The sequence below is a fragment of the Tachypleus tridentatus genome, chromosome 11 (assembly GCF_004210375.1).
Source record: "Tachypleus tridentatus isolate NWPU-2018 chromosome 11, ASM421037v1, whole genome shotgun sequence".
NCBI classification, from domain to species: Eukaryota; Metazoa; Arthropoda; class Merostomata; order Xiphosura; family Limulidae; genus Tachypleus; species Tachypleus tridentatus.
In genome coordinates, this window is record NC_134835.1 from 45,482,786 (window position 1) to 45,504,486 (window position 21,701).

Consider the following 21,701-nt stretch of genomic DNA (forward strand, 5'->3'; position numbering starts at 1 on the left):
CAGATTATCCATTTGTTCAATGTGTTATTTAAGTGGAGTGACTGAAACTGAGAGCAGTGTGATAAGGCTTGTAATCATAGTCAAGAAATGACATTTGAGGGCGCCACAATCATATTATCTCTTTTGGACTGATTTACTCTTGTCATGTTATTTTCCCTTTCTTTTGCCTCTGAGCAGCCATTCCCATGTTGCTGAGAATAATTCCATATATCCTTGTGGGCACCAAGGTTCATCTTTTTTTTAGCGTCATATTTCACCTAACTGTGACATGAAGCACTTTAAAAATGGCAAACAAGTTATGGAGTGATAAATGTCATCATCAGAAAAGAATATACTTTCAGTCAATCTAGTCAATACTAACAAACTTCTCATGTATAAACATAACTATTTGTTGCTTTCTTAACAAGACAGTTTGACTGGAGGTTAATAACAGATAATGTGCCTTAATTACTTCCATACAATTTGGATGTTACTGAATTCTACACTATGATCCTATTTTATTTACTTGGGAACCTCGAAAGGCTGTGGTTCTAGTAATAATGTGTATACGTTTCATCTCTCGTATTGAATTAACATATTACCATCAAAATTATTATCCTTGGATTTTTCTGGAAATGTTTCAACTGTGTACAAAGCTAGAAGAAAAGTGAATTTAGAGTAGTGGCAGTACAATGTTTCTCCTGACGTCCATTAGTTTTTAGCTGTGTAAAGACTTTTGTATTTCCAGTGTAAGAGACTGTGTCGTCATAAAAGTCATTGGTAATTCTGGGTTGTTGTTTTTTGTTTTCTTTTCCATCTACGAAAATACACCAACTCTCACTTCTAGATGACCAAGTATTTGTGTACCCCTGTGTCGTACACATCCATCAAGTTTAGCAATAGTTATTTACCATTATACTGCTTTGTTTGCTATGCTCGCATTAAGTCTGGGCTGTTCAGTTGTTTTTTTACTCAAGTGTTCTGTGCTGAATTCATGTGTCACCAAAGTCAGATTCATGCCATTTGATTCACTTTTTTGGTAGAGAAAATTGTTATATTTATACTCATTATTCTGGGGAGTGACACTTTTCATGTTACTATCCATTTATTTTTGTCTTGAATAGCAATTACTTTAATATTTCTCAACTTAATGTTCCCAATGCGAATTTGTTCTTGCTTACGTCTGCAAGTATATGCAAGAGTGCCTTTTCAGAACTCCCTGGCTAAATTATTAGTTAATTTAAAATGTAACTTGAGATATTTGTTTTCTGTGGATTATCAACTTTTATTGTTCTCTACAATAGATAATGTATATTATATCAAATAGCCCAGTAAAATTACAACATTGAATAAAATAGGAGAGAGATGAAACTTAGTGAATGCCTTCCCCTAAACCCAGTTAATCACATATTAAAATTCCCCATATATCCCATGTGAACTTTTGCTGTTATTTCGTTAATAACGTCATAACCCGATGCCTATGTCTGACTGTAATCTAATCTCAATAAAGACGATATTGGATTTTGCTGACATGTAGTGTAAGTGTTTTCTTATAGCAAAGCCGCATCGGGCACCTGCTAAGTTGAAGAATAAAAACTTTAAACAGATCCAAAGAAGTGTAATTTACTCTGTCAACAGGTGCGTTTCTTGTGACACATAATAAAAATAACAAGAATGTCTAAAGTCCATTAAAGGCTGACTCTGTACAGAATTTTCCAACAATCAAGAATCTGCGTTGAGTAAAAAGGATCAAAATCTTCAACTGTTAATAATGATTTATCATACCACAGAACATGAAACTTTAAACATCATACCATCATCAATGGTGTTTAAGAGAAAACTTAATGTGACATTGGACCTTACATACTCTCATCCAGAGACTTCTGACTCAGTAGATTCTTACACAATAAGTAGAGAGACAAAAAATATCATTGATGTCATACATGTCTTTAACTATGACAGACTTAACTCAGCTAATGCCAAACTGAAAAGTAATTGTGATGTTGATGTTTAAAAGACTGAATATCATTGAGGAAAACATGATATGTCTGTGCAATTTCCTCTACAAAAAAGGACAAAGTTTAAAGTTGAAAATCTCCTATTATCCTCCAGGACTTATCTTGTCACCTTGGGGAGAAATTAGGTTTTGTGAGAATACCAGTCAGGCAATAAATTCAGTACATTGGTATAATAAACTTTTGGATCTCAGAATCATGTAATATATTGCAACCTTTAAATCTACACCAGTTTCAAATGCGATATAGCTTTATGTTCTCTAAATTTACCTCATGTAACTTACTCTCCTTCATAATTTCACACACATTTAGTAACTCATATAACAAGCAGATGTTAAACCAACGTTCCTTTTGCTCATGCACAGACCGAGCATGCTCTTACAGCCAACGTAAAGCCAATATAATTCCATAAATGTTTCAACTTTTAATATTAATTGTCCAGCTAGTAGATCAAGGTTTGTTCAGTGTCGGCCTGAGGTAAGCATCCACTTTTAGTGAACTATGGAAAATGCATATAGCTACAAAAATGTATTCATTCCAACACTATGGAATAATTTATGTTGAATCAACAGTGAACCAATACGTTATCCAACTAAAAACTAATTTGCCAATTGCCATTGGTGGCCAACATTATTTGCCAACTTTTAACTAATGGAATAGGCAACTTTGGGTTAAAAGTAAAAAAAAAGGTTTTTATATTGGGTTAAAATTGAACCAACTCTTAGCACAAGATAAATGTAGTTTGTTGTTGAGTCAGCACAATTGGCAATCTAGAATAAATAGATATAGAAGTGGATGCTCACACTGGACCAACGAATGAACCAAAACGTTTACCCTACTAAAAGCTGATATACAAATTGCAGTTGGATAAACATAACTGTCGACACTAGGTCAACGTTTGATCCAATTTTTGGAATATAAGTTAATTATCTTAATCATCCACTAGTCATTTACATATTTAATTATCCGATGCTGGGCCAACGTAGCTTCACCACCGCAAACAATGTATAAATAAATCGATCTTCAATCAACTTTAGTTTAACCTTGGACAGCTATCTTGATTACTACGTTTTATAAATATTTTTCTTAATGAATTTTTCCTCTCTGAAATATCTGAATTTCTAGACTTCTTACAAATTTTCAAGTTTACAAAAGCTAACAGTAACACTTACTATAACCATTTTGTTTAACTGTGTGTTTTATATTTAAGATGGCAAATCACAAAATGGGATATCTTAGTATAGCTGTTCCTAATATTTAGACAGCCCGGCATGGTTAGGTGGGTTAAAGCGTGCGCTTAGGGTCGCGGGTTCGCATCCCCGTCACACCAAACATGGTCGCCTTTTCAGGGGGGTGTTATATGTGAGGGTCAATCTCACTATTGGTTGGTAAAAGAGTAGCCCAAGTGTTGGCGGTGGGGGTTGGTGATGAATAGCTGCCTTCCCTCTAGTCTTATACTGCTAAATTAAGGACGGCTAGCGCAGATAGCCCTCGAGTAGCTTTGCGCGAAATTCAAAAAACATACAAACCCTAGTATTTAACCGATAAAATAGACGAAAGACAGCTAACCCAGCTGGTCTGTTCTAGTGGTTTGAACTTTTTTCTTTTTGTGGTGAATTTAGAGCAAACCTATACAAAATAAATTTACTCTAACCTCTCCTATAGACTATAGAGAAGGCATGTAGAGAACATCAGCAGCGTTCTTTTCCAACTTTGTCTGAGAGAATAGTGAACTTTGACGGTCGCCCTTATATCGCAACCTCTGCCTTAAAATATGGAGCGCAAATATTATTATTTCGTTTCCCATAACGGGAAGATAATGATTCACAGTTCAACATTGAATTTGTAATTATACTATGTTCGACCCAGTGGAGAACCATAAATAGTAAACCAGCAAAGGAAAAAACAAAACATTCATAGTATTTCCAACAGTAATTCTCATTTTCGTTACTTAGGTGAATACATAAAACTTTATACTTTCAAGTTAAATTTTTAGAGATATATCTTATCTTGAAAAGATTTTCCTGTCGCGTGGATGGAGAAGTATGTATTTTCCATCTTAAAAAGAAAGACTTTGCATGGATTTTCTAGCTTTCCATTGCTAACAGCTTCAGTTTCTCTTGGTATTAGAATTATTACCAAGTAAATATACTATGTCAAAAATTATCATCTGACGAGCCAGCAACAAGCTTATAGACTCACAACATTATTATCCAGGGTTCAATACCTCGTGAAATTGAAATAAGTTAATGTGTAGCTTTATGATGAAAAAACAAAAAATCTATAAAACAAAACTAGTGTTGCATTATAACTTTACATTCTAAATATCTATGTTGTTATTGTTGTTTTATTTTGCTTCTTCTTTTTCTTGTCATCATCAGAATTTTGGTCTTTGTAGACCATAGAGGGTCAGGGTATCTGAGACCTCTTCCTCCTTTAATTATGGCCTTCAGTTGTAGGGGCGTTATAAAGTTTGGTCGCTCACACTATTCGTTAGTAAAAAAGTAGCCCAAGAGTTGGCGGTGGGTGGTGATGACTAGCTGCCTTCACTCTAGTCTTACACTGCTAAAGTAAGGCCGGCAAGCGCAGATAGTCCTTGCTTAGCTTAGCGCGAAACTAACAAGACAAAAAACAAACATTTATTTTGTTTTTTTTTTCTACTTCTAAAATGCCGCCTTTATTCTTTTAACTAGTGGAACAAAGAGGCCATAAATAAATACGTATTCTGGTACTGAGACTAAAGTTAACCACCATACAATGTAGTGTCCTGAAGCGTTACTTGGGGTCAAGTTTAAAATGGCTGCAGTAAGTGCTGAAACTGTTTCTTTGGGAAATAAGGCAAGTGTTTTGACTTATTTTTATGTTAATGATGATATGTTATCATCGCATACAGTGCTTGTGAACTATATGTCACTATAGATCTAATATATTTTATTTTAGTAGTATAATTTTATGACAGTGAGTAAATAATATACCTTAGAAATTAGACTTAGATTCTTATTTGGAACTTAGTGATGATAATATGATATTCACATAATCACACAGTTGTAGGGATGTTTTACGTTTAACACTAATAATCACCATTTAATATGTTTATAATTAAAACTTTTTTAATTGTTAAGTAACTGTATGAGGATTTTCTTAAAATAAAATAAATTACAACTGAGAGATAAAAGTGGAAAACTAGAGCATAAATTAACATTGACCTCCAAAAAATAGTTCACTTTTATACCGTATTTCTTATCAAATGGTGTTGTGGTTAACGTTTGTTTACCTTTTTAAGTCAAACAGATTTATACTGATCATGCGACTTAAATATAAAAGTAAAATACACATTAAGCCTTTAAGGTAAATGATAAATGAATTAATAATGCTTTATTTGTTAAGTAAAACAACTAAGCTTAAAGACTCATTGTTAATGAGATATCATAATTTGAATTATGAATGTAACTTTGATGGGAATAACCTTAAATGAGTTATGGAAGTAAAAAATTTTGATAATCTAACTGATCCTTTTTATAAGCCATCCAAGAGTGTTGTTGATGGTGGCAGGGTAAGTAGGATTTCAAATTGTATGTACATAAATATTGATACAAATCTAAACATGTTATAATGTTATTTCTTAGGCCAATTATTAGGCTGCATCTAAAATACTTGGTTCAAATTTTAGCTCTGTATTTTAGAAAGAATATTAAAAGTTTTGGAAAGTGTTCAGAGGAGAGCTCCAGAATGATACCAGAGATAGAGAGGTTGTGATATGAGACAGATTAAAATCTTTGAAGTGTTTTTCTCTTGAGAAGTGTTGTAGGATACATATTTCAGATGTTTATGATTGTTCAAGAAACTAATAATGTTGATTGGTCTGTTACATCAGTTTGGGATGGGAGATTAAACATTCCATCCAAGGATTAAATGTTTTTGATGTTGTTTAATGTAAAATGTCTGGCATGGACTGTGTTTATGGGAAATTGCTAACATTAATATAAACAAAGTCAAAACTGAAGTTTCCACATTTTTGTTAGTTTCCTTTTCCTTCTTCCTCATATCCCCATAGCTCTTGCTTACTTATTACAGTTGATGTACAAACTTTGAAAATTGCTAAATGATCGAAGTTCATATGTTTTTTAGAAATTAAGATTTAACTTTGCTTCTTTCCTTTCAAACTTTTCTGGAGTAGCAGAAGGATTGATAAGTATTTGAATGAGAAAGGCTGGCTTTGAATTTGTTTAGTTTTATTGTAGTGGATAGGACTGCCTAGAGAGACCAAAATAACCCATTTCTTACTTAATTCATCCATTAGTTTTATACAAGTAACAACTGATTCCACTTTTGCTGTATTGTTTAAAGGAGTTTCAAGCACAAATATCACTTGCAACAAAATTCCACTTGTTCTTGACAGAAGCTTATTGTTCTGTTATATTATTTTTATATTTTTAAGAAATATTTCAAAAAAAAAAAGTGAAACAGCTCAACTAGTTGCCATTATTATAGAATGAATATGGAATAACTTAATGGGGTAGCCATTAGTAATATTAATAAATCTACTTTTTATACTGCTTTAAAATCTTGTGGTTGTTACTAAATTTAAAAACCAAAAATGTATTTGGTTTACTTTTTAATTATTATCTAAGGATACAATGTTGTTTATATATATATTTTAACAAATAAAATGTATTCTTAATAAACATATGAATGTAGTTATTTTTATGTGGGGAAACATACCACACAATTAAATACTATTAAATACACTTCATACATTTGTTATAGACTATGGACAAACTTAAAATTAAACCAAACAGTGTGAACACTGTATTTCCCACTTAACTGAATTCCAGTTAATCATTTGAAATTGGTAAAGTTGTGTGGAGTATACAGTAAAGAGATTCTGTGAATGTTTCAAACTAATTTTGGCGATAGAGCATAGCCATATTAATTGAAGTTTGTGTGAAATTCTATCTAGAGACTTAATATTTTTTATTTATGGGATTTTAAAGATTATTTTGGGTCTTTGCAGTATCTTTCTAATTGCTCTTATTATTAAAATGAAGGATTTTTATCAACAGGGAGTTATCTCTGTCGTAAAAAGAGCTGACCCGGACAGACTTCGACTGATCTTCTTAAAAGTGAGTACGTTTTTGAAACAATTTTGCAAAGGTATAAAAATCTTCTATAATAATTATAGGTTTTATTGTTTATTTTGCAAAGACTTTGAAAACACTATGTTTTTCATATGAATTATCCATCTCAGTAATAAATGATAACATATTCCCATATATAAAAAGGTTACAATGCTCTTACAAAAGCAAATTATATCATTTAAGTATTATTAATTATTCCCATTTAATGCGTACTATGAAAGTATACAGTATCAAGGACCTTCATTTTCTTTTTAGGTTCAAAATGGTAAATACAGGAATAAAAACTGATATGAAGGCCTTCACATAAGGAATTCATTATACTTACCTACTACAGAATTATTAATATTGAACTGATTTGTTTTTTGATACAATTATTTAATTCCTTTTAGAGTTACAGTATGCAAATTAGCAAACATTACACCCTCCTATCCCAGCTGATTCCCTCTATACAGTTTAATCCAGACCTCATTTCTCAGTTAGGTATGAAATTATTAAGAACCTAATGCTTGATTTCAGACATTTTCTTTGGTGCATTTTGAAAATATTCTGATACTCATTTTCAACATGGTATATTACCACTTCTCACATAAATAGCTGTTCTTGTTCAATGCTGCCCTCTATATGCAAACATTTTTTTAGCATGCTACAAACATTGAAGCTTCCACTCCTATGCAAGTGACTGATTTCAATACATTTCACCAATTAGAGTGCAACATGCTCTCTTGATGCATGTGACTCCCTCTGTTCAATATCACTGAACTATCACTTCCCGTTTGATAGTATTCATGTTGTAACATTTAGTTTGTGCTATCTTCAAGTGTTTAAATTTTTTCTGTATCTTTGTATTAATCTCTCTCAACAAGTTTCTTCTTTGTCATACAGTAATGATATTTGTAAATTTTTGAGTTATTCCATAGTGGAATTATTTTATATTTCTGTTCAGTTATGGAACTCATCACTTCATTATAAACATTTTTTACTTCTTTTTGTCAGCACAGTTGTGCTTGGTTATTCATTTTGCATTATGAATTCTACATTACATTTTTGGAAGTTTTATATGACCTATCAGCACATTTACATAGGCTTTAGGTAGTGGTACCTTGCAGGAAGATTTTTTGCTTTACTTCATCAGAAAATTGATTGTCTAATGAGCTGACCTTCATAAGCCCTAAGCTTGTGTTTGGGAGCCCACACATTTTGGCATACAGTCCATCCACTTTGGAAAGATAAGACATTATGCTTGTCATCTTTTTTTGAAGAACTATTATTATTTTCTGTATTTTTATAGTTATTTGCATTCTGTAATATAAGTTTTATTACAATGTTTACTGTCCAGTCCAGGTTACAAGTTAGGCTTATTTATATCTTTTCTCATCTTCCTCTGATACCAGGGTCTTCATTATTGTAAGATTACAAATAATTCATCTTCATTTGTCTTGTATGTTTGATGCTGTTTGAGGTTCTAGATTTATTAGTCCTGCCTTGGTAACATCTTCCATGTTTTATTACATTTTGGTGGGCTATTTCTGCATAACTGGGAATGCCCATGGTATGTGTAATTATTTTTTGTTCTCAGATTGCATGATTTCAGTTGAATGTCTTGTCCTTTGAACTTGTTTTGGTTCCACATGTCTTAAATTAGGTAGTCTGCATTCTCCCAGACTTCCACATCTTTGGGGATTTTATCAGTAACATTCATTGGATGTCTAACTTCAGTTTGCCTTTTTCTGAAAGGTATAGTCTTAAAACACTTATATAACTTTTCCACTGTTAGCTTGGGTACTTTTTCTATTCCATATTTTACATTCTAGTCTCTTTGTGGTGAACTAGGTTTTGGACTCTTGTTGCATTACCAACAGTATGATTCTCATCTTACCTCTATATGGGTGTCAATTTCCAGTGGCATAGGTTTTTAATGTAGTTGACTTGCAGTGTATGGTCTGTCGAGCTCTAGCCACTCTACACCTGTAGGAACAATTTTTCACTCTTGTCCACATTTATATACTGTGGAATTGAGGTTCTTATATCATATGGTTGAGATCCTTATCCAGCCATAGTTCTCTCCTTTTTGGGTGTGCTAATCCATATTTCTGACCATATCTGCAACATTTTTTTCCACACTGGGCTAAGAGTATATCTGATACAGAAGTGATGGGGTCTACCATGTATGATTCTCTACTTTGAGAGTCTAATCTTTATTAGTTGTCCTTTGGATACTTTCAGAAGATGTCTTTTTCCTTTCCCTTGTACTGGTCCCTTTACCAATTCAATGTGGGATTCCAGCTATTTATGTGAGAGGAGGAGATGTTCATTATTGGACATTATAACTTTACTATACTGATAATATATTTTTCACACTTCCCACCATTTCTCCACACTAAAAACTGATGCTTCCATTTTCTACGAAAACCTGAAGTGATTGTTCAGTAGAATGGAATAGGGGGAGTCACATGTATCAAGAAAGTATGTTGCACTCTTATAGATGCATTGGAATTGGTCAGTTCCAGATGTTTGAGAGCTTCCAAGCTTGTGACATGTACAAAAAATGTTTGCATCTAGAGGACATTACTGAACAAGAATGGCTATTGATGTGAGTGGAGGCAAGAACATATTTGAAACATATTGGCAGTGTAATAAAATTATAACTTTTGCATTTCAACATATTTTTTACAAGCTATTATCAAGTTGGCTTCTATGTTTCTATATTGGGAAGGTTTGTTGACACATGCATCTCCTTCAGACTTCCTTGTGAGATTTTCAATTAGCTCTTTTTTGAGATTTGTGATCTTTGGTAGGCTTCTAAACATCTCAGGGTCTCATGTTGAATCTGCTAAATTGCACACATCCCTCTCTTCCCTTACTTCTCATTGCCCCAATCTCCACCTTTGGTTCCCATTTTCCATTCTCTTCTTCCTCTTTTATCAGTTCCTTCTTCCCATACCACATCTACATATCCTATTATTGTCCACAGATGCCCCATGCAATGTCAATGTGACCAGTAAGTATGCTATGAATTTGGATCCTGTGGGAACTAGACTCACTCATATCTCAGAAGTGTGAGAAACCACTAACTCTTTGGTTATTTAAGGTTTGTCAGAAAAACTCTTCTTTCCTTTTCATCACACTTGTCCCATTTTTTTTCTCCTCTTCAGATCCCATTACTTGCCAGCATCTCACAGTAGTTCAAGTTCTTATCAGGGGTATCATCACACAAGTTTCTCCAGTGCATTTAGGGTTGTATTCCCAATTTTATATCATTCCCAAGAAGAGCAGAGATTGGCATCCAGATATTGATCTTTTCCATTTGACTTACTTCCTCAACATGCTCAGTTCACCATGGAATCCTATCTGTCTCACAGATGGGCTTTTCTTTCAAGGCTTTGGTTGATAAGATTCAATATGTCTGATGCAATTCTTCTTATCATTTTACACATTTTGTATGAGGATCATTCTTATCAATTCAGAGCTCTTCCTTTTGGGCTGGCATCAGTGCATAGTGCTTCTTTGGATGGTTTGGTAATTTGCCAAATTTTTCAATTCCACAGGCTCAGTTTTTATCTTTTTATATATGACTGGCTCTATCTTTCTCAGTATATTCCTTATACAACTAACTTCTCCTCAGAGGAGTTGATTGGATGAATTGATCTATCTAAGTATGAGAAGTCTGTTATCCATCCCACTAAATGTATTTTTCATCTAACAACTCTGTTGAGCCTGCCTTCCCCTCTTAATCTGTGATCCATAGTGTTTTTAGTTTAGAGAGGGCTATAGTATTTTCTCTCCCTGTGTGAGAGGTTCTGTCTCTTATAGGGACTTGGCATTGCTTGTGGATCTTATCCCTCTAATCCATGCTCACATATGTTCTTTGCACTGTTACTTACAAGTTTATTGACACCTCATCAGAGACTAATTGAATTTATAGATATTCTGTCCTGCGTCCCTTGAGTTGAACTTCTTCTGGTGGTTAAAAAGGAATAACATAACAGTGGGGGTTAGCTATTCCTTCTACATTTCAGGGTGGGATGCATGCTGAAGTACATAGGAGAACTTGTTCACAGGAAGATTTAGGTCTTTTTGTCAATCCTTTGATACTCCTTAATTTTTGCAAGATATTAATACTCCCCAACTGGATGCATTAATCCCTCATTTGAATGCCAAACTTCCTCTCTTTGGATCTTTGGATCACCAGTTTTGCATCATTTGGATTTGGTCATGGATGCATTTAGCTGGGATTAGAAGAATTTTTCCTTTATGCATATCATAGAACGTGTCTTTTTACCCCCCACCCCCCATTGATTATCTCATGGCTGGCTAGACTGTGGTTTCTATCCCTGTTCTTTCTCCAGGAACAACCTCCATTACTTTTCCTTTTTTTGGCAGTCATAATGTGTGCAAACGTGTAGATGAACTTGTGTATATTATACTGAGCCCTTTGTGAAAGGGTCAAAGCATTCCATGAAAAATAGCCAACTGGATTTTTATGCTTTAATAGTTTCAATACTTTAATGTCAATTTATATAAATGCCTGTAGCATTAGTGTGGAAATCTTAAACATAAATGATAAGTATACAGGTTATGTGATAGTAAAGGTTTGTGTGAGAAAAGGACAGTACCGTGCTCACAAAATATGAAGTTACAGTTGTTGTAACTGTTAATCATGCGAGATTATTTCCCTGTTAAAAAAGTGTTTTAAATACCTTAAAACAAACATTATATAAAGGGGAGCAGTACTGTAGTAGATTTGTTTTTCTTAAGTAACTCGTATTCTTTCATCATTAAAAACATTGCTGTTTTGTTTTATTTTATGTCATTATTATGAAGATGGGTACCATTAAAAAAAATCAGTGACCATAATAAAGTCCTAAATAAATAAAGTGAGATGAAAATATGATTTTAATAGCTTTAAATGGTCTGTAATATATTATTAGGTTGTCCAGAAATAAAAGTCTTTTTTGAACTGGGAACTTTGGAAAAGTATAAACCAGTGTTGTAAAATATGCTTTAATCAAAGTAAGCACCATTTGCTTCAACACACTTTTGCCAACATGAAACAATGCTGTTTATCCCCCCTGCTGTAGAAATCACAATTTCCAAGGTCATTGAACTCCCTGAAAGCTTCTTCAGCAGCTGCCTGGTTTTGAAAGCATTTATTGTTTAAAAAGTTGTCAAAGTGCTTGAAAAAATGAAAATCTATAGGGGAAAGGCCTGGAGAATAAGGTGGATGAGGCAGAACATTGATTCAGAATTCATTCAATTTTTGAAGCATCATCCTTGGCAGGTCTCATAATGCCAATTTTGTTGATCTTCACTCATCTCAGGTGGTTGGCAATGCTTTGCTTGTGCCTAGCTTTTCTGCAAGCTCATGTACTGTTTTGCAAGGGTCTGTCTCAACCGCTTCTTTCAGTGTGTTTTTCATTTAAAGACGGCTTCTTTCCATGACCTTCGTGGTCTTCAAGACTTTCATCTCCACTTCGAAACCTTTGGAACCAATGCTGAACTGTATGTTTAGTAACAGATCCATGGCCGAATGCCCAGTTGATGTTCTGTGTAGTGTTGGTAGTTTTTCATTCAAGTTTGAAGTGACGGAGGAAAATCAGACGAAAGTCCTTCTTGTCTATGGTGCCTTGGGGGTTGCAAAATTTTCTCTGAGTAGAGTTGAGCCTGGAGAGACCTATGATATATCAGACCTTGATGTTCTCATTGAACATTTGCCGTCTCCCTTTTTAATCCTGAGGGATGTTAATGGACATCATCCCCTCTGGGGAGGTGCAGATATTGATAGGATGAGTTGCTCCATGGAGCATATGCTCTCTGACCACAACCTTTCTCTTTTTAATACTGGTTCTTCTACTTATTTTCATGCACCTAGTCAGTCCTTCACTGCTATTGATCTCTCAATTTGCTCCCCTTCACTATTCTCCCACTTTTCATAGAGGGTTGACAATAATCCACAAGGCAGTGATAATTTTTCTATCATTTTGAGAGAGAATGGCTGTGACCCATGCCACCCAACCAATGCGCCCCAGTGGAAGCTGGATCAAACAAACTGGCCCTCTTTCACTGCTCTCACAGAACTTCATCCTGCCATCATTTGTAAGCCATCAGTAGCTGACTATATGACAGCAGTAACTGACTGTATTATACAAACAGCTGCTCAATGTATTCCTAAAACCTCGACACAGTTTCCATGATACCCTCATCCATGGGGGGAATCCCTCCTGCCACATGGCACGGAAGACTCAAAAAAGGGGATTTGGATACTGTTTGTAGGTATCCCACACTCTTGCACGTTATCACTTTTCAGCAGGCCTGTGCACATGCTTGATGGGTAAGATGTAAAAGCTAGAAGGAATTTTTGATTAATTTCACAACTGGCATATCTTCTACCACCAGTTTTAAAGTCATATGGGACAAGATTCAAAAGGTCAGTGGGCAATATAATTTTGTCCTCCTGTAGATCTTGCTCTCTGATGGCCAGGAAGTAGCTGATGCGAGGTGCATAACCGATACTCTACGTGAAAACTTTTGCTGGGTATCTAGCACTTCTGCTTCTTCCTCCACCTTTTTAACCATCAAGACTTGAGCAGAGCAATCACCTCTCTCCTTTCGAGCTGATTGTCTCTATGATTATAATTGCCCCTTTACACTGGTGGAACTTAAACTGGCAGTTTAGTACACTATGAAATGCTGCACCATCTATCTACTGCTTCTCTTGTTATTCTTCTGATTGTTTTTAATCGGATCAGACAACAGTATCTTTTTCCTGATGCCTGCCGCCAGGCTATTTTACTATCTTTCTCTCAGCCTGGGAGGGATCCCAAGATTCCATCAAATTACTGTCCAATTGCTTTAATGAGCTGTCTCTGTAAGACCTTAGAGAGGATGGTTAATGCTTGTCTTGTTTGGTTCCTTGAATTAAACAACTTCCTTTCGCCCAACCAATGTGGGTTCCGGTGACAGAGCTCCACTATGGACCACCTGATTCGACATGAAACGTCAAAGTTTTTCTCAAATGACAACATCTTGTATCAATATTCTTCGACATTGTGAAGGATGATGATACAATATGGAGGTAAGGCATTTTGTGAGACCTCCATATATGTGAATTACATCACCATTTACCCAAATTTATTAAAAAATTTGTAATGGACTGGAGATTCCAAGTTCATGTGGGTTCTTTTCTACAGGAACTTGGAGTCCTCCAGGGCTGTGTTTTGAGTGTCACACTTTTCAGTATAAAAATTAATGCTATCACTGAACAACTCCATCTTACTGTTGCAAACAGGCTCTATGTCAATGACTTTCACATCTCATGTCAGTCATCGAACATGAGGTATATTGAGTGGCAGCGACAGACTGCCCTCAATGATTTACTGAAGTGAACCACAGCAAACAGCTTTAACATCTGCATGCACTTTTGCTGCCAACAGGGTATTCACCCTGATCCTGAACTCCGTATTGGTGAAATTGTGCTGCCTATGGGCCCTGAGACAAAGTCCTTTGAGTTTATCTTTGACCTTAAGCTAACTTTTATACCACACATCAAGCAGCTATGGGTCAAATGTACAAGAGCACTGAACATCCTCCGTGTCCTCTCTTCCACCACTTGGGGAGCTGATCAATGTTCTATAATAAAGATATATTGTGTTCTTATTCGATCGAAACTCGACTATTGATCACTGGTCTATGGCTTTGCTGGGATCTTGGCCTTAAAGATGCTGAACCCCATTCATCATCAAAGACTTTGACTCTGCACTGGGGCTTTCCACATTTCCACAGTTCAGAGTTTATACACAGTCTCATAAACCTTCTTTGCACCTCTGCCATTTGCAACTGTCTTTACTGTATGCTTCGAACGTTCATTCCTTACCAAAGCATCCCACCTGGGGTAGTGTTTAACTTCCTCAGTGGGCCATACTTTTTCAGAACAGACAATCTGTCATTGTTCCATTTGGCCTTCATATCCAGGCATAGTTGGTTGAATGAGGTCTGTCCTTGGATAATGTTGCTGTTTCCACTGGTCAGCCCATCTCACCATGACTTCTTACAGTCCCCAAGTGGGAGCTATCTTTAAGTCATTGGAGAAAAGCAGACACTCCCATTTGGAAATACTGTTTGTTATTTGCTAAACATCTTTCAAATCATCTTTCCATTCCTATTTATACAGATAGTTCTAAATTAGGTGTCTGTGTGGGCTCTACCATGGTTTGCTATGGTTCGGTGGTTGCACACAGAATCCTCTCTACAGCCTCTATGTTCACTGTTGAAATGTACACTGTTTCTTTTGCCCTGGATCACATAGAAGCCAAGCAGTACTCAAACTGCACTATTTATACTGATTTGCTTAGTTCCCTACTGGCCCTGGAATCGCTTCACGTTAGTTCACACTCTGTTTTTGCCGATATTCCAAACAAACGGGCCAATTTCTCTTTAACATCTATTTCTATCCAGTTTTTCTGTATACCGGGCCATGTTGGTATTCTCTGGAAGGAGCTCTCCGACACTGCAGCTAAATATATCTGCTCTGGCACTATCACTGCTGTTCCTGTTCCATACATGGACTATGGTCCTGTATTCAAGGCTTGGCTCTGTGCCACTTGGAGTGAGCAATGTGAAAACAAGCTTTTCCAAATAAAACCCTATATTGGTCTTTGGCCATTTTGCTTCTGTAAAGATCAGAAAGAGGAAATTGTTCTAACTAGACTGTGCATTGGTCACAGTTTTTTAACTCATCATTTTCTTTTATCTGGGACTGATACACCAATGTGTTGTCTATTTAACACTCAGGTCACAATAAGCCACATTTTATTGTCTTGCCATCATTCCAAGGTTTGTCCATAATGTAAGATAGTGTTATTTGTGATGGTGACACTATTCACCTTGGAAATGTTTTTAGTTTTTTAAAGACCATTACTCTTTTTAATGCTATTTAAGTTTTGTACTTTATACATTAGACCTTTCTTAATGTGATTCCCTTTCAAGAATCAGTCCATCTAGTTCGATTTGAAAATAGAAAATGGCCGTAATGTCAAATAACTCGAAACCAGGAAAGGAAAGGCCAACTTCAGGTGACTAACACTGCTGTTTGAACTACTTATTAGTCATCCTGGCAAGTTATTATTAAAATTTTGCTGCAAGTCTTTTGAAACTTTTATTACTTTACTTTCTGAAAATGGCCATAACATCAAATAACTCGGAACCAGGACTGGAAAGGCCAACTTCAGGTGATTGACGGTGGTTTTATTGAACTTAAGTCTTTATTTACCTGGCAAGTTATGATAATTACAGTTATGCTGCAGAAAGTCCTTTACAACTTGTATTACTGTAGTTTTTTTCTTAATGCTGTAGACTAGATGTAAACATTGGTTTTAATACTATTTATGTTTTCTTTAAACTTTGTTTTGTTTTACCTTAATTTCCTTTTATGAATTTTACTAAACTTACTTTAATTTTAACTTTTGACCAGATGTTTGGCGTAGATAGCTTAGCTGCTTTGCGTCATAAAATACCAAACCAACCAACCAATTGCTTTCCCAGAAAATCCACCAGCCAATATCACTCATGCTAGTCATTGCAAGTCAAGCATATGTGGGTCTAGGCCATCTAACTGTAGCACTCTGTGACCTGTTGAAAGCCATGTAGTAAAACAGCATATAATCTTTGAACTATTCAAAACTCAACATAGAAGCATTTCCATTAAATGTAAGAGAAACTAGCATGTTACTGTAACTTGTCACTTTGCTTAGATAGTTGATAAAATTAACATTACAGCACATTTATTTTATTATCAGCAAATATTCAATTTTAGCCCAAAATGCTCCAAATAAATTTGTTTAAAGACAAGTGTCACTTCTATTTCCTTTTGTAGTTTATACAATTAGGAGATCATAAAAATAATACACATGAAGAATGAAGGGACAAAAAACCCTTCATTTTCCACCCTGTTCTATTATTCAGAACTGCAGAGTAATCAGTTTTATGAAAACTGTGTGTGGAAATGGCAAAGCGTAATAAAATCAACACAGCAACAATAAGCATACCAATATTTGATACATACACTGCTTCATTCTTAAAAACTAGGTAATGTTAGTGGTTTAGAGCTGTGTTGTTTCCAGTAACATTCAGTTTCAGAAACATTTTTTTTTTTACCCAATGACTCATTGGGTAAATTGATGTGTTTTCATCAAATGAAGCCATTTAGCAATGCTATGTACATGTATGTATATCTGTAATATTTTTGGGCAAGTGTAGCTGTGAGATTATCCTCACAGGCTCACATTTTTCAAAGGTCACCTGAAGTCATATTTATGATATAGTTACTTAAAGAATGTGTGAATGCAAGTTAAATTTAAAACATTGTTAGAAATGTAGAGTTAATAAATAGTATGAAAGTTTATTTAAGCACAAATAGATAGTGATTAATTTTGAAAAAAAATCCAGTATTTGGTTTGTTTTGTTGTTTGTTATTAATTAAATTCCCTCATTTAGTAAATGTATCCTGTCTTTAGTTGTGGGAAATTTCCAGTTAAAATTTATTTTTCAAATAAATTTTCTGTGAAAAATTGAATCCAATAAATAAAAGTGATTCTTTTATTTTAAAAAATCCTTAATCATCAATATTTAACAGTTGAATTATTTTGTAATGTTTTAAAAATTATCTGTTGATTTGTATCCAAGAACTGTTTTCTTTCAGTATGCAAGCATTGAAAAAAATGGAGAACATTTTATGACCCCTGCTGACTTTGTTCAAGGGTTTCTGGGATTATATAAAGAACCAAACTACAATCCTACTACTGTCCAGTTTTTAGGTAACATTCTTGATACCTCTAAAGATGGGTAAGTATGATCCTTTTTTAAAGCTTTTATTTTTTAATTAACTTTTGTACTTAATTGCTAAAGTTTTTGTTGTTTTGTTCTAACTGTATTATTAGATATTATATCTGTAATTGATTTAGCATTGTCTTGGCCTTTCAGTGGCAGAGCAGAGATAGCCCATTGTGTAGCTTTGTGCTTAATTACAAACAAAGCAGTGTCTTGTTTCTTTAAAATATTTATTATTTGCTTTGTTATATGTTGTTTCTTTTCTCTTATCTATATTCTTCTGTTGTGAATTCCAAATTTGTTAGATAGTTTGCTATTCATCAGTACATTATAGAGGGTGGTTAATGTCATTAAAAAGTAGTATGTTATATTCAAGTACCAGGCAGTATACTAGTTATTTTTCATTATGCTTGTTACTTATTTAATGAAAGCAGTCAATACATTATATAAAATTAACAACATCCTGCTCAAGAATTCAACTAAAAATAGTTTATTTCACCTTTTATTTATTGTAAGTAGTTGGTCATTTCAGCAGCTCAGATTAAAGTTTTAAGAATCTTCTGGTATTATAACCTAGAATAATAATGAATTGCTTAGAAGTTAGAAAGATCAGGATGTGAAAAGCCATTCAGCTCATTGTGGACATTTTCCCCTTCTTATAACACTCAAACAGATCATGAAAAACAAAAGTAGCATTTCACATGCAATATCTAATAAGTATTTGAAAAAATCAACAAAAAACTAACAGCATTATCTTCTTGTTGTTAGACAAAACCATGTACAAATCTCAACCAACAAATAATTTTGTAAAAGAACAAGTCTGTATCTAAACTTTATTATCTTGAAGTTTCTATTTTAAACCTTTTCATTTCACTATTCAAAAAACCACCCAATTAAACCCTTTAAAGTGCTTTCAGATAAGAAAAATATTAGTAAAAAAAAAAAAAGCTCTTTTCAGCATTTTAGCATAATCAGCCAATTTTACCTATTACTGTCCAAGAAGCTAACCAAATTATTGATGTGATTATGTAAGTAAAAATTGTTCTGAAACAAAACTTTGAGGAACTTATTTAGTCACATTCTTCCATTTATATAAATGCTCATTTATCATCATTATTAGCTTTTCACTACTGTGTCAGCTCTGTTTCCTTCTTAACTTTTTCATAAGTATCCAATGCATATCCAGTGAGACACAACATCAAATGCTTTATGACAATTCAAAGTAAAAACAGACATCATAACTGACTTGTCATGCTCTATGAAACAAGAACTAATAGTTATATTTTGAGGTTAAAACCAAACCTGGATTCGTTTCTACTGAGTTGATTGCATATCATCTAGGATTGTTGAAGCCAAGTGATCTTGATTCCAGTCTGGATAGTTTTTCTTGTAATGCTCAGCTCATAGAATACAAGTACATGACCAGAAACCAACATCCTTATCCTTGAGTCTATTTCAGTCTGTTTGGATCAACACAAGCAATTCAAATGCATGTTATAGGTTGCAAAGTTTCTGTTCTGTCCAAAATGGATCTTATTTTGTTTTTGGTACTCTCATGTGGCCATTTACATAACTTTTCTTTGTATCCCCATAAATTGTATGTTTGTTTAAAGCATGGAACACGATGCTCTAGCTTATACCTGAGGCAACGATGATATAATTTTGAGATCATCACTCCATTTTGTAATATACTGAGGCTATGTAACACTCTTCAGATTTTAATATATGCTGATGTGTGCTAGTAATGGTGTGAGATAAGTCTTAGAACATAAACTAAACACAGTCAATACTTTGAATCTTTTGTCTTCACAGGCTTTTTTATCATGTGTGGGTTACATAGTTGAAAATAATCAGTTTGTGCTCCTAAATAAATAAACTTTCCTCAGGAATACGCACATAAACCCTTTTTGCTTTCTTTGTCTATCTCTCTGTCTCTCTCATCAATTACTATAAAACATTTTTAAGTGAATTTATCTGGGAACACTAAGCCTTCCCAAGCCTCTTATAGTCACCTCAAATCAAAAATTAAACTATTTGATATAGGACTTTCCTTTGGAAAAATCTCTAATTCATGTGAATGATTTTAATTGGTAAATGAATCCTAAGTCTACTGCTTCTCATTCCACTTGTATATGTTGATTTGTGTTAAAAAAAACAAAAAATTGTATTGGAATTTATTAACATTGCAAAGCAGTAATCCCTCACAAATTTTAAGTAGTATATTTACAACTGTTTTAGAAAATGGCTTATTATATTGTTTGATATGTACATTTGATGTGGTCATCGTACCTTCATCCAACTCACTGAACAAAATATGTTACTTACGAAACATTATTAAACATATCTATAAGATGTTGTGCTAAATTCTAAGTATTTAGTATATTTGCATACATATATTTCTTTGATCTCAGTTTATAGCTGAACAGACCTATGGTGTGACACAAATTTACAGGTCTCGACTGCCATTTTGAATCTTTTTTTTTTTTTTTTGCTCTGTAATTGGTAGTAATGTATAGTTTTAAATCTGCTTTAATATTTTAACATTTTCTGTAGCCTTATTTCATTTCCGGAATTCCATGCATTTGAAGGACTCTTGTGTCAACCAGATGCTCTTTATCGAGCTGCATTTCAGTTGTTTGATACAAATGGCTCTGGATATGTTACGCATGGTATGGTATGTTTTTAACATTTATATATAATTAAGAATGAAATCTTCATGGAATAAAAATTTAATATCATATATGAATATTGTTATCTGTTAAAAATTGTTTTATTTTAGTATGGTTAGAGGCTTTAATTTGCTATGACAACTCCATAAAACTGACAAAATTTCCATCTTATAAATTGAAATCTTAAGAATTCCGTCTCTAGAGAATATAATCTGACTAAGTTACATTCCCACAAACATTGTATCATTTTTTAAGTATTATTCTAAGGTATTAATACTTTTTATATACAAAGGCTAAATATGAAAAATCAATTTTAATACTGTTACCTAATCATTATGTTCTTTGTAATATTGTAAATATTTTTAAAATTAAAGTAAATGCTAATATTGGTGCAGACAGTGTGACAGATCAATCACTTTTCATGTATTTGACATGTACAAAGTTTGATTCTATATCAGTGTGGTGTTTCAGAGAAATTTGAAAAAATCAAAGATTATTTGTCTGTAAACTTGAAAAGATATATTTGCATAACAACTGTATTATCATGTGTAAAATATATACATTTAAATCTGCAAATGCCAGTAATAGTGTGCAGAATATTTGAATTAGGAAAAATGTGCCAGAATGTTTCAGAATATGTCTTGTAACATACAGTAATCATAATTGAGATACTGAGTTCATACCATAAAATTACAGTTTGCTCCATTTCTGACTTTAATATATCTATCTTCAGAAAAGTTGGCAAACTTTAAGTAAATATGAAAAAAAAAATCTAATGAAGTAATTTGAAGAAAGATTTGTCTTAGAATTTACTGACTTTGACTGGTCTGAAAAGTTGATAGTGTGAAACAAATCTAAGTTACCAGTTTTTCTTTCTATAATGACTGCAAATTGTAATAACTACACACTCACTATTCTTACAACCAAAATTAACAGACTTTAAAAGTGAGTTTACTTAGTTTTTGCTTTACAGCTGCATTTAGACCCCCTCAAAATATTTAGAAAGCTTATCATAGCAATAAAGCTTTCTGTAAATTATCATTCAATTTAATGGTGCACATACTGTCAGTTGTAGTTTT

General features: G+C 33.8%; 1 protein-coding gene across 1 annotated transcript in view; it reads left to right on the top strand.

Moving 5' to 3' along the window:
• Positions 1-4,679: 4,679 nt before the first annotated feature.
• The window catches only part of LOC143232078 (electrogenic aspartate/glutamate antiporter Aralar, mitochondrial-like), a 65,546-nt gene continuing 48,524 nt past the window's right edge, over positions 4,680-21,701 (top strand). The window contains exons 1-4 of the mRNA XM_076467137.1: positions 4,680-4,836; positions 7,062-7,117; positions 17,826-17,968; positions 20,507-20,622. Of these exons, the coding sequence (XP_076323252.1) occupies positions 4,791-4,836; positions 7,062-7,117; positions 17,826-17,968; positions 20,507-20,622 (361 nt within the window). The 5' untranslated portion in view covers positions 4,680-4,790. The remainder of the gene's footprint in view (positions 4,837-7,061; positions 7,118-17,825; positions 17,969-20,506; positions 20,623-21,701) is intronic.